The sequence below is a fragment of the Cyprinodon variegatus genome, unplaced genomic scaffold (genome assembly GCF_000732505.1).
Source record: "Cyprinodon variegatus isolate N-32 unplaced genomic scaffold, C_variegatus-1.0 Scaffold189, whole genome shotgun sequence".
Lineage (NCBI taxonomy): Eukaryota > Metazoa > Chordata > Actinopteri > Cyprinodontiformes > Cyprinodontidae > Cyprinodon > Cyprinodon variegatus.
This window is the reverse complement of record NW_015150642.1, coordinates 270,712-283,315: the sequence shown is the minus strand read 5'-3', so window position 1 is coordinate 283,315 and position 12,604 is coordinate 270,712. Positions and strand designations below refer to the sequence as shown.

At 41.9% G+C, this 12,604-nt stretch overlaps 2 protein-coding genes across 3 annotated transcripts in view; one reads left to right on the top strand and one right to left on the bottom strand.

Annotated features, from left to right (window-relative positions):
- Positions 1 to 685: 685 nt before the first annotated feature.
- Positions 686 to 6,709, bottom strand: trub1 (TruB pseudouridine (psi) synthase family member 1). The gene is made up of 8 exons (XM_015379321.1): positions 6,548 to 6,709; positions 6,366 to 6,464; positions 4,099 to 4,154; positions 2,126 to 2,207; positions 1,977 to 2,049; positions 1,734 to 1,873; positions 1,592 to 1,648; positions 686 to 1,523 (listed from the first exon to the last, which is right to left on the bottom strand). Exons 1-8 carry the CDS (start codon positions 6,672 to 6,674, stop codon positions 1,177 to 1,179), a joined length of 981 nt encoding a protein of 326 aa, XP_015234807.1. The 5' UTR covers positions 6,675 to 6,709; the 3' UTR covers positions 686 to 1,176.
- Positions 6,463 to 12,604, top strand: part of lrrc45 (leucine rich repeat containing 45) — an 18,397-nt gene continuing 12,255 nt past the window's right edge. The window contains exons 1-4 of one of the 2 annotated variants that reach the window (XM_015379320.1): positions 6,463 to 6,591; positions 11,038 to 11,308; positions 12,317 to 12,378; positions 12,467 to 12,537. In XM_015379320.1, the coding sequence (XP_015234806.1) occupies positions 11,080 to 11,308; positions 12,317 to 12,378; positions 12,467 to 12,537 (362 nt within the window). In that variant the 5' untranslated portion in view covers positions 6,463 to 6,591; positions 11,038 to 11,079. Of the gene's footprint in view, positions 6,592 to 10,421; positions 10,514 to 11,037; positions 11,309 to 12,316; positions 12,379 to 12,466; positions 12,538 to 12,604 lie in introns of those variants that run through there. The other variant, XM_015379319.1, reaches the window with a different exon arrangement.

Here is a 12,604-nt window from a genome sequence, read left to right as displayed (position 1 = left end):
TAGCATCATTAGCAGCGTTCCTCGTTGGCATCATCAGTAGTTTAGCATCATTAGCAGCGTTACTAGTTGGTATTATTAGTAGGGTAGCATCACTAGCAGCATTAGCAGCGTTACTAGTTGGCATTAGTAGTGCAGCATAATTAGCAGGATTAGCAGTGTTACTAGTTGGCATTATTAGTAGTGTTGCATCATTAGCAGCATTACTAATTAGCATTACTAGTAGTGTAGCATCATTAGCAGCATTACTAGTTAGCATTACTAGTAGTGTAGCATCATTAGTACGTTACTAGTTGGTATTACTGGCAGCTTTAGCACCATTAGCGGCTAGGAACTGCTAATGATTCACTGACTAGTTTTCCAGTTAGTTCATCTCCAGCCATGATCAAAGGATACGTGGTGAAATTAGCCCGTAGCATCACTGATCTCTATTCACTATTTTGCTGATGGTAGAACACTGATGTGAAGTTACCAGCCACCATATTGGTACTCCCTAGTTAGACAGGTTATAAAGCAAACAATGTGCGCTACAGCATCGAATAACTATGAATTTATCCTTTTCTGGGGAGCAAAAGACTTAAAATAAAGACAAATTCATCACTTGCACAAAGAAAAAAAAAGGCACATACATATTACATAGTATGAAGTCTATAAATCATATAACATATTAAACAAATCCATCACCACAAAATGAAGGTGTAAATGGAGCATAATAATGGTGGTCAGATATTAAGAACAATTTAGCATCTATAACATTAATTATGTAAATGTATCGATTAGATTGTTATGGGAATAACATTACAGGCATATTTATGGTGTGACTCCGTGAGAGCAGGGAGTACCAAGATGGTGGCAGGTGACTTCAGTTTTCTTGGCCTACCAGCAATCCAGTGAATACAGATCAGTGGGTAGAAGTGTCAAAGGCCAGACTGGAGGCCAACTTTTGATTCTGGTTCGATTCAGAAACTGTTGGTGGTTCTGATGCATAAAAAGCCCACAAAAACCAAATCAGCACCAAACATTACTGTATTTATAACACAAAGTTAATGAAATTAAAAAATTTTATTTCTTGGTCTAGAACTGAAAATGATGTCATTCATCCCACAAAAACCAGCAGAACCAGCCCATGCTGGTCCACAGACGTCCATGAGAGCAGAGCTCGTTTGTAATGTCAGTTTTTCACCAAAACAAAAGAACCGAAGCAGGTTGATGACGGCCCAGGAGGTCCTGCCCCGGGCAGCTGTCGGTCCGTGTGGACCCAGGGAGGTCCTGCCCCGGGCAGCTGTCGGTCCGTGGGGACCCAGGGAGGTCCTGGCTTGGTCCCCGGTCAGCTGTCGGTCCGTTGGGACCCGGGGAGGTCCTGCCCCGTTTCCCGCTCAGCTGCGGTCCCCCGTCTGAGCAGGGCTGCAGAACTCCACAGATGTCCTCCAGCGTCCAGCGATCCTCGTGCAGCACATGATCCTGCAGGGTGAACTGGCCCTGCTTGGTCCTGATCAGCTCCTTCACGTGAGCACAGGATGATAGAGCTGTGGTACAGAAACCTCGTTAAAGAGCCAGTTTCATCAACCAATCCCAACAGGGGGCGGGTCTTTACCTTTGCCCAGGTCGTCCACCAAGCTCCTGACATAAAATCCACCTCCACACTCGATATCTGTCAACCAGGCAGAAAGCGGTCATGAACGGCTGACAGGAAAACCACGGAGCGTATCAGAACAGAGGCGGCGGCGCCTGCTAACCAAGGGTGAAGAGCGGAGGCTGGAAGTCCTGCAGCTTCAGGCTGAAGACGGTGACACGACGCGCAGGTTTGGCCTCCACCTGGTGACCCTTCTTTAGGAGGACAGATAGACGCTGGCCGTCCTTCTTCAGGGCTGAGTAGCTGAAACACAGCAGAACTTCAGAGCTCGCTAAGCTGCTACGCATCCCAGAAGAGCTGAAATAATCCTGAATGAATCTGGTTTTGTTGAGTGAGGCTGACTTACAGCGGAGGAACCTGCATGATGTCCCCAGTGAAGGCCTTCAGCTTCTCCTCCATGTCCATCCTGGTGACGTGCTCTGAGGAAACCGACACAGACACCACAGGCTGCAGACAGTAGGACCAAACCACACAGCAGGAAGAACTGATCCTTACCAAAGGTCTTCTCCAGAACCACGGTGCCGGTGGCATCCAGAGTATCTGTAGCTTTGCCCAGCTCCCCCACAGCCACATATTTCTGAAATTCAGTGGACAGTTTGGATTAGATACACTAAGAAACAGCAGAAAGCATCACTTTATCAACAAGTTAGCTCCTTGTTAGCCTGGTTTATGCTCAGAAACCAGGTGGTCTGCGTGTTTTTTTGCAGTTAACGCCGATATGCCCCCCCCTTCCACAGACAAAATTGTAGGTGACCGCAGACAGGAGGCCTCTGATTGATCAGTTCTACATCCGCTCTACACTATGCATATTTCCTATTTGGTACCCAATGGCAGAAACTCTGGCTGTAGCTCCGTCAACAGCACCCGGCACACCTCAGACACTATCCCAGACACCGTGCAGGACGCTAGTTTGTAGCTCTGTGTGACGGTCTGTTGGTTTGCACCAGCAGCCAAAACACGTAATGTTATGGCCAGTCTTTGGGGAACACTCACGGGTGAACTGTGTGTCGTCCGGCATTGGATGAGGGGTTGTAGACGGCCAACAAACTCATCAAACTGACACACGGACATCTAAAATCCTAGCTAGTTCCTGATTTACCCTTTGGCTTTGTGGCGTGGAATAACATAGTGCAGACAACCCTTCAATATTGGGCATAAATCCAAAATATCTGCATCATACCTGCGACAAGCTCACTGCAACACACTGCTGCGGGAGGATAACCAGCACTTTAGCCTGCAATACCCGATACTGGCCTATGCCTCTGAAAAGGGGAGTCGTTAGGGTCGCTGTTGGCCTGGCTTTTCAGAGGCATAGGTCAGTAACGGGTAATGCAAGGCGGTAAACCCAGTCGTTCGCTTCAATTTGCACGTTTTCTAAGCCATAACAAGGCTTTGTTGGTCCACCCTATAAAACCTGGAACTCAACCCTATTTCTGACATTCTCAATTTAAAAAAGCTTCCTGGATGGGAAGAGAAATGTCTTCAAACTTGGAAACAAAGTCCAGTGGATTGTTTTGGGTTTTTTTTTTTTTTTTTTTTTACTTTTTTTGGAATGGCTATGACCTGGATGGCTGAGAATCTTCAGTTATCTCTAGCAGCTGTTGCTTGTGAAGTTTTGAACATTTGAGTGAGGTTTCTGGGGGAAAACAGGGCGTACAGTTAGTCATTTTTCAAGGCTGTAGCAATGCTAGCCAGAAACCGGTAAAACACTTGATTAAATGAAGGAGGATGGCGGCCGATGGGATGAGTTCGCCGAAGGGGGGGAGAGAAGGTGGCAGCTGTCTGGCTAGAGGTAGGACGATGAAACCGTACTTCTAGGGCTAAATTAAACCGTCTTTAATCATACAGCATCAATGTTCAACAGAAAACACGTGGATTTGATGCCAGGATCCTTCATCGGCTCGGTGAATCTTTGGGAGAACTGCAGCCTGAAGGGAAGGCAACACCTAGACGGACATTTTTCCCTCTGCTGACAGGCTGAAGGACTTGGTACTGACCCAGACCACCAAAGGTACCAAGATCTGGTCCAATAACCCTGATCTTGATGTTCTTCATCAGCCACTGTTCTCCTCTGACCAGAACCCCTCAGACCAACAGTTCTGAGGACCCAAAGGCTGCTTCCTAAACACCAACAGAACCACAGACCGGTCATCTCCATGCATTCTCAGAATGAATGCGTACAAAACCGGAGCCAGATCCACTGGTTCTGACTAGAAGAAGATATCAGGAAAAGGAAGAAAGGAATCGGGAAATGTTGGACCCAAGTTGAACAGTTTTAGGATGTTCTACCGAACCCTGTGGTTCTGTGGATCAGAACCAGAGAGCAGGAGGAGGATCATCATCCTGGAACCAGAGGGATGCTGTGGTGTCAGCTACGATGTCAGCAGGTGAGGACAACATTATGACATCAGGAATCGTTTCAGTCAATGTGACCAAAGCGAGCCGGTTTGGTCTGGAACCAAACTCACCTTAGAACCAGTCAACATGGAGCTGAGCATTTTGGTTCCGTCGCCGACGCCAACAACTGGAAGCACAGAGAGGATCGTGGGTCAACAGATGACGGACTGAAGTGGACCGGTACCGGTGGGATCCATCACAAACTGTGACGGCAGAGGGCGCTAGTGAGCGTGTCTCTCAATAACCAACTGGAAGACATTAGGAAAACTAAAGTTTATTACTTAAACTTAGAATGTGGAACCTGAAGAAGATTCCCTCCCTTTTTTACCCAAATATTGCCTGACTGATGTACCTGCCTCAAAAAACAGGAAGGAAGGAATTAAAACTATGAATGAATACGTGAAATTATATACTTTAAGTTTAAGAAATAAAATGTCAGAAATGATCTGGAATGGTGTTGACAGCAAAAGCAGGAAATGAATCCACTGAGCAGAGAATAGATTCATAGACACTGACTGTAGCTCATGGACTGAAACGTTTCTCCATACACGTAAAAATCGGTTTCATTGGGATTTATCTGTCCACCAAAACTCTCAATGTTAGAAATATGAAAACATTTACAATATGTTTAAGTTCCTTTTCGTTCATATTTCAAATCAGTTTCCTCCTCAGTGGGAGAGTTTAGGGCGATGTGCACCGCTGCAACAGGGGAAGCAATTCTCAGCACAACACCGCCCTCAAAGCGGCGAACCCTCCATGGGAACACGCAGATGAAGGGTTGGTGCTTAGGGGCCAGTTTGGGACTAGGAGAGCTTAGCAGCTTTTCTGAAGTGCTCTTCTTCTCAATCGTCTTCAAGGTGTTTATTGAGCGCCCTCTGTGGTCACAGGTTTAGTGGTAACACCACCAGCCCGGTTCTCCTCGCTAATGGACATTATATACATAGACGCCTAATTGGACGCTGGACGAGGTGCCCATAGTGCAGCCATCTTGGGTCAGACCACAGTTCAGCTGCTGTCAGAATGAATAGGAGGCCCCGTCACCACCCGATTCGTCAGGAAGCACGATCCGTCCTGCGCATGAGCGAACAGACATACACCAGGGTTTCCATAAATAATGGAATTATGGTACTAAAACTACTTATTTTTGTCCTTAACTCACTAAAGAATGCTAATACACATCTTTAAAAAAATGTTTCATGACTTTTGTGAGACAATTTTAATGTTTTTTTTACATTTTTTTTCATTAAACAGCTTCTCTAATGTCATCATGGGACATGCTCAGAGCAGTAAATCTGATTAAACCATGTTTATCTGCATTCTGGTGGTTTCTTTCTATAGATACTATATACACTATATACCATACTGTTGACATGAAAGGAAAACTTAAAACTCCAAAAGACTAGATTTATGGTTAAATCCAAAGCTGATAAAGTTAGCTCCTGGAAGTAGCGTAGCATCCCATTTCCTGTACAGATCAGGAACAGAGGGATAAAACAGAAAGGATTTAAATGCTTTTATTTTCTCAGGAAATACATTTAACTCAACTCAAATTTTATTTATAAAGCACTTTTAAAGCAACCGGGGTTGATATCAAAGTCGCAGGAAATAAGGTAAAAACGTAAAAGCTAAAATACATAAACACAATGCAATAAAATCTAATAAAAACAAAATAAGTTAACATTTAAATAAAAATGTAAATAAATAATTTTTTTTTTGCCAGATGTCCTTTTAGACTTGATTAAAAGCCAGGGAGAAGAGAAGAAGCAGCGCATGTGCAGAATGGATGGTGCTTCTGGGACGGATCGGGTAGCGACAGGTGCCTCAGATCTCATTTTAATCACATTGAAGATGAGTCAGTGATAATATTACAATAATCTCTAACATATCACAAACCCTTAAAAGAACAAAAGTTATAATGACCTTTCAGTTAGATTACACAGATTTATTCACATTAAAAACTAAACTGAACTCAAACTGGATGAGATATATTAATATATTAAAACTATGACTTTCAAACATTATATACTTATATAGTATATTATTAAAATTCAGTATTTTTAAGGATTGCTCTTTGATACTGAGTTTTATGATCAATAGAAGAAAATTTGTAGTAATGTGATTTACAAAAGAGAGTAAAGTTATTATATTTTTTAATTAACTTTATCTTAATTTTATAATACTAACTATCAAATAGCAATCCTTAAAAGTACTGAATAAAAATAATAATATTCATTCTGACAGCAGCTGTCTGAACTGTGGTCTGACCCAAGATGGCCGCCTTATAGGCACGTCGAACTCCGTCCAATCAGGAGTCTCCGTTTATAAAGCGGTCGCTCACCGAGGACCCCGCTGGCGGCGCTGTCCAGGGTCCCTCCGTGGCCAATCTTCACCCACTGCTTCTTCCTCTTCCTACTGTTGGGGTTCTGCAGCCCCGCTTCTTCAACAGGAACACAGAGGAAGAACCGTTGAGTGACCCGCAGACCTCCACGGTTCTGCTGCTGTGGGAACCGGAGCGTTTACCTCTGAGCAGCGCGTCCTTCAGCGCGTTCAGCACATCGGCGGAAGTAGGTCCCGGTTTCTTATAAATGGCGAAAAGTCCATTTAGTGACTGAAGTTTGGCCAGAGAGCTGCCTGCCGTAGCCGCCATGTTGCTTCTCCTTCTCTTCCTTAGACTGAACTGCCGGCCGGCCCACGTGGTTTATACTGCCCTCTGCTGCCCGAGGAGGAAAGCGCATCTTTTCTAATTATTATTTAATTGTAGACTTTTGGCTGCATACTGCCCCCTACCGTATCGGAGTATCAGTTTTGTCCTTTGAGATTAATTAATGTTTACATTAAAGGTAAACTCCGTTTTTTTTTACATTGGGCCCTTGATTTTACGTTATTACATCATGCTCTACTAAACCATATTAGTTTTGTGTCATTTGGAGCTGTTCTGAAGATATTCTGTTAGATTATATTCAAGTAACGTCTTCCTATGGGCAACAAGTTGAAGTCACAAACTAAACTGTTCATAATTTATTCTTTATGGTACGCCAGCATTCATAACATGTAGGCCAATCACTGTCCCCTAGAGATCCGCGGTTAGGTTTTTTATATTTATATCTTTTAAAAACAAAGCGGAGTCTGTATGACGTCATTGCCCATAAATGACGTTACTTGGATATAACCTAACGGAATATCTTCAGAATAGCTTCAAAAGACACAAAACTCATATGGGTGAGTAGAACATGATGTAATAACGTCAAATCAAGGGCCCAATGGAAAAGAAAAATGGCGTTCCCCTTTAGATAAACCAAATCCTATATATTCCTTTTCTTACTCTATTTAAATATTTACAAAATTTAAATACAGGTGAGAACCATATGTTAAAATAGGATAAATAAAAAACCTCAAAAAGAAACAGCAAGAGATCAATAGATCAGGACAAAAAAAGCCTCAAGAAAAATCACAAAAAAATGAAATAAAATAAATACATCAATGCAAAGAACACAAATAAAACACAGAGGAGAGTTAAGAAATTAATTTGTGTATTATCAACATTTAAAGTCTTTAAAGCCTTTTTTTAACCAGAGTGTGAGAGTGTTTCATTATTTTGGACCTTCTCATTGTTTTGCTTTTGGGAATGTGGAAGTTTGCTGAGAGCAGAATCAGATTTATGAAGGGGAAAAAAACACTGTGTAAAATCAAACAAAACATTTTCAAAATCATCTATTTTCCATCATCTTATCCTGGCGAGGGTCATTCACACTCAAACCTAAGGAGGATTTAGAAAAGCCTATTAACCTAACAGTCATGTTTTTGGACTGTGGTAGGAAGCTGGAGTACCCGGAGAGAACCCACGCATGCAAAGAGACCCCGGGCCAGGAATTGAACCTGAAACCTTCTAGCTACCAGTGCTACCCACTGCACCACTCAGCAGCCATATTTTGCTTTTTTTCCCCAAAAAATATAATTTTCAAGACATGAAATAAAATGTTTTATGCTTTCAGACGATAGAGCAGTAAAAACAGCAGGAAACATCTAGAAGCATATATCTGCTTTTTTTGTAGGAACTGTTTGATCTGATAAAAACAGTGATTTAATTTGATAAATCGTCTTTCACTTCATTTGTAAGAAAATATTTTTGTGGAAGAGGCTGGATTTCCCTCCAGTTGGGATCGGAAAGAAAATGGAGGATAAGATGTTTAGTGGAATTACCTGCAAAGGTAAAGGAGCACCGTCGGTCTGCGATCATCATCTCTGAATAAACTAAAAGAAAATGAAATTCTCTTTCAGTAACAGGAATATTTCACCAAAGAGCTGATTAAATAAAATAATATCAAACCATGACTGTGAGAAAATGGACCTGAGGTGTGAAAAGTCATCACGGAAAATGAAACTCTGAGCTTTTTAATCTATTTTATTTAAAAAGTTTAAACTGTTTGACTTGATGATTTACACAAATAATGAGTTTTATTTCTCCAAGAAACAAATAACATTGATTTCTGGACAGATGATGACTGTTCAGCGTAGGATAGACCAGACAGGAGGATTATTAATAAAAACTCTTCTGGATTTTCCTCTGATAGGAGAAAAGTTAGTTATGCTTCTTTTTTTCTGTCCTTAGAGATAATGGTACCTAGATTGGTTATGGAGGTTTTAACAGGAAATTGACAAACAGAAGTGTCTCCATTCATTGTTCGTATTGAGAAACAGGCCAGAAACCTTCTGTTACTTTAAGCACTGAGGAAACTTCCTTTAAAAACAAAACTGCATCATCAGCGAATCGACTCATAGATCTGAAACTCTCCCCCCATGTGTCTCTAATCCTAATGTGGAGCTGTAGAGACAGAGGCGCGTCGGTCTAAAGCGTCACTGAGGAACAATCTAGGAGAGGAACCAAAGACAGAGAGTCACCTTCAGAGGAAGTCACCAGCATCCTCCATTCAGAGGATGATCTGACATTATTAGAAATATTCTTCTAAAAACGTCATCAATAACTACCTTCATTCTATTATTGAATGATGACAGGAAAAGGAAAGACGCAGAAAGGTTATAATAATTGTTTAATAAAGGACCAGAGGAAGTAATGGTCTGAAAAATTGTGGGAAAAATCTTTGCAACGTTATTTTCAAATTCTTTGAAATCAGCCATCGTGATTCCATAAATCTACATTCAGTCCCTGAATAAGAGAAACTAAAGGATGATTATTAGCATCTATAGATTATCCAATTACTGAAATCATCTCCCATAATAATCTGAGAGCTTGGATATTTGGACAAACAGCCTGTTAGAAAGTTTCTGTTTTGTTGATAAAATCTTCCAGATTATTAAAGAATCCTTAAATATTTAATAATAATTGATCACTTACTGAAAAGAGAACATTTCTGTTTATTTGTGGATTCCTGCTGAACGCTGCGACTCACAGGGCAGGCAAAGCAAATGCGGCTTCTTTAAAGGATTTAAAGAAATAATAGAAAGAGACATATTAAATAAAGCAAAATGACAAAAATACACGAGATAGATGAATTATTAGGTTTTTAAGTTATTAAAGTTTTAAATTTTTTAACCAACAGACAAAGAAAAGGAAGCTCACGTTCAACCAACTAAGCTTTTTAAGAAAACTTGAGGAAAATGTAAGAACATTGTGTCACTAATCGAATCCCAGCAAAGGAACATTGGAGTAAACTTGTAAAGCTTTAACAGAATATTTTAAATGAAAAATCTTTGGTTTTCATCAGTTAAAAACATGATATAAAAAAATATATCCCTAACGTATCGCAGCTTCCTATTTAATCGTTTTTGTGTTTAATCTTTTAAACAGATATGCCTAATCTTTTTTTAATCATAATCAATCAAATGTCATAAAATGTGACATTCTTATGTTTAACCTGTTTAATCAAACTTCTCTCCGTATTATTTCTAATCGCTCTCTTCATAGATTTATGGACGTTATGGATATTTCTCTTCAGGGACGCAATCATTCCATTTAAATTTATTAAATAAAGAAAATTTTAACTTTGTATTTTCCTGAAATGACTTAAAAAAAACAACTTATGGTTAATTTATTGGACAAATAATTCAAAGTAATGAAGAATGATCAGCATTTTGGGTTTTCTAAGGTTAGAAATGAGCTGCTGGTTGATGGATGGATGGATGGATGGATGGATGGATGGATGGATGGATGGATGGATGGATGGAGAGCCAATCGCAGGTCAGAGATGAAGGGCTGAGGATGAGGATGATGGTTTCCTGTATTCAGACTGTCCTTAAAGCTTCACTTTGATTTTTTTCGCTGTTTTTCTGATAGTCCAAAGTTTCCATTCAATGCTCGGTCTGTCCACAAGAGGGCGGTAAAGCTAGGTAAGGATCAGCAGGCTGAAGCTGTATGGTTTAAAGCGAACTACGCTGACCATGATGCCTTGCGGCTTCCACTTCCTGGTTACTCCTTCGCCTGTTTTCTTCTGGTTTGAATCGAACCGATAATATTTTCTGTTTTCTGAGGTTGGTTTCGTTTTGATTCTTCTCATAAATCCAGACTCGGAGGGAGAACATCTCTGCTTCCGGTTCCGGTTCTGTTCCTCTCTGCTGTGTTTTTGTTTATGGTTTAGAGTTCTGATTGGTTGAGTTCACTGAATGAGAAGCAGAACATCTGAATGAATTTCAGTTAGTCTGCAGCAGAGCTGGTCCTGCTGGGTTCTGCTCGGTGGTTCCGGTCCAGGATGGAGCCCTGAGGTCTGCAGAACCTCAGGGCTCCATCCTGGTGCATTTTCCTCCCTGGGTTACCTTTGGCCCCTCAGCCTGTAGGGACAGAGGCCCAGTCTGGTTCTGGTTCTGGTTCTGCTGGATGGGCCTCCATGCCTTTCAGCCCCTCAGTCTGAGGCTCTTTGGTGTTTAGCAGAGAGAGATCCACAGCAGAGGGTGACCTCTGACCTCTAGCGGAGGAAATGTGGCTTCCTGCAGAAATGAAAGCATCACCTAGAAGCTGCTAAACTTGGTCTGTGGTGAAAATCTGTGTCTCCTTTCAGCTGCATCTCAGGTCTCCAAAGGCAGAGGGAGGAACGCCCAGCATGGAGGCCTTCAGGTGGACGTACCTCCAGCTGTGTAAGGAGGCTGGCGTGGAGCCCCAGGAGAGCGTGGTGGCTCAGCTCCAGCAGAGCGGCGGCGCTCACATCTCCAGGCTGGACCTGAGCGGACAGAGCCTGACCACAGGAACCTGCACGGTTCTGTCCAGGGCTCTGCAGAGGGAGAACGTCTTCACGGAGGTCTCACTGAGTGACTGCATGCTCACTGAGGAAGGTACCACGCTCCTTTCTCTGGAGATGTTCTCCCACAGCAAGATCAGCTCCGAGAGCGACTTCCCTTTCAGGTTCTGACGCCGCGTTAGGCCGAAGTCAGTTTCTGCTTTGAAGCAAACGGATTCCTGCTTCATCCTTGTTTTCATAGAAAAGTCCTGCAGCAGATAAGCTGATCACTTTCTGTACGTTTCCTTTCATGAACTGAAGCTTCTTCAGTCACGTTCAGTTCAAAGCTTCACAGCAAACAGCATTTTATACTGTATTATAATTTGATTATTGGTTCTTTGATTGAAACTGTTGCAGCTGAAGCGCCTAAAACTTCTGCACTTTTTATTAGAGACATTTGTTGGTAGTTTTCCAGGTTTCTACTTTCCCTTTAAATGCTACATAGTCTGTCTGTTTTAAAGTTGTTCATAATTGAGACGTCATTCAAATGAAAGAAAATCTGAACATTTACTTTAAGAGATCTGATTACTTTTAAATATTACATTTTTAAAGAAAAAAAGTGAAAAACTGTAAATTTTTGAACATGCTTGAGTTGAGCTTGGAGAGACCGTCGATATTTGCTTGAATGGAAAATAACCTGATTGAAAGGAAGTTTGTATCATATAAGGTCTGGAAAGGAGCTAAAGTAAACCAGTTATGGGTTTTAGGTTCTGATGGTTTCAGTTCAGTCGTCTCCACTAGTTAATATGATTTAATGATTCTAAAGGGAAGTGTTGCTAGGAGACAAAGGAAATATGTTGCTAGGAAACACAGGACAGATGTTGCTAAGGGACAAAGGAAAGATGTTGCTAGGAGACAGAGGACAGATGTTGCTAAGAGACAGAGGAAAGATGTTGCTAGGAGACAGAGGACAGATGTTGCTAAGGGACAAAGGAAAGATGTTGCTAGGAAACAGAGGACAGATGTTGCTAAGAGACAAAGGAAAAGTGTTGCTAGGAGACAGAGGACAGATGTTGCTAGGAGCAACTGCAACCAATGAAGTAACAGAGCTTTTGTGCCTCAGGCTCCAACGCGCTGCTGACTGGACTGTTTCACAACACGTCAGTAGAAAGTCTGGATCTGAAGGTACGTTGGTTCTCTGACCCACAGGAAGGAACATCTGGAAGCTGGTATCTGAAGATGTCTTCATATCTGTGGCTTTAACTGTTTCTAGGGGAACAACCTCCGATCCACAGGAGCTGAACTGCTTGGGAAGCTGCTGGGATCCAACAAGACACTGCGCAGGTCAGAGGTTCTCCCTGATAACCCGAAACATGACTGACCTGATGGAACCATGACTGACCTGATGGAA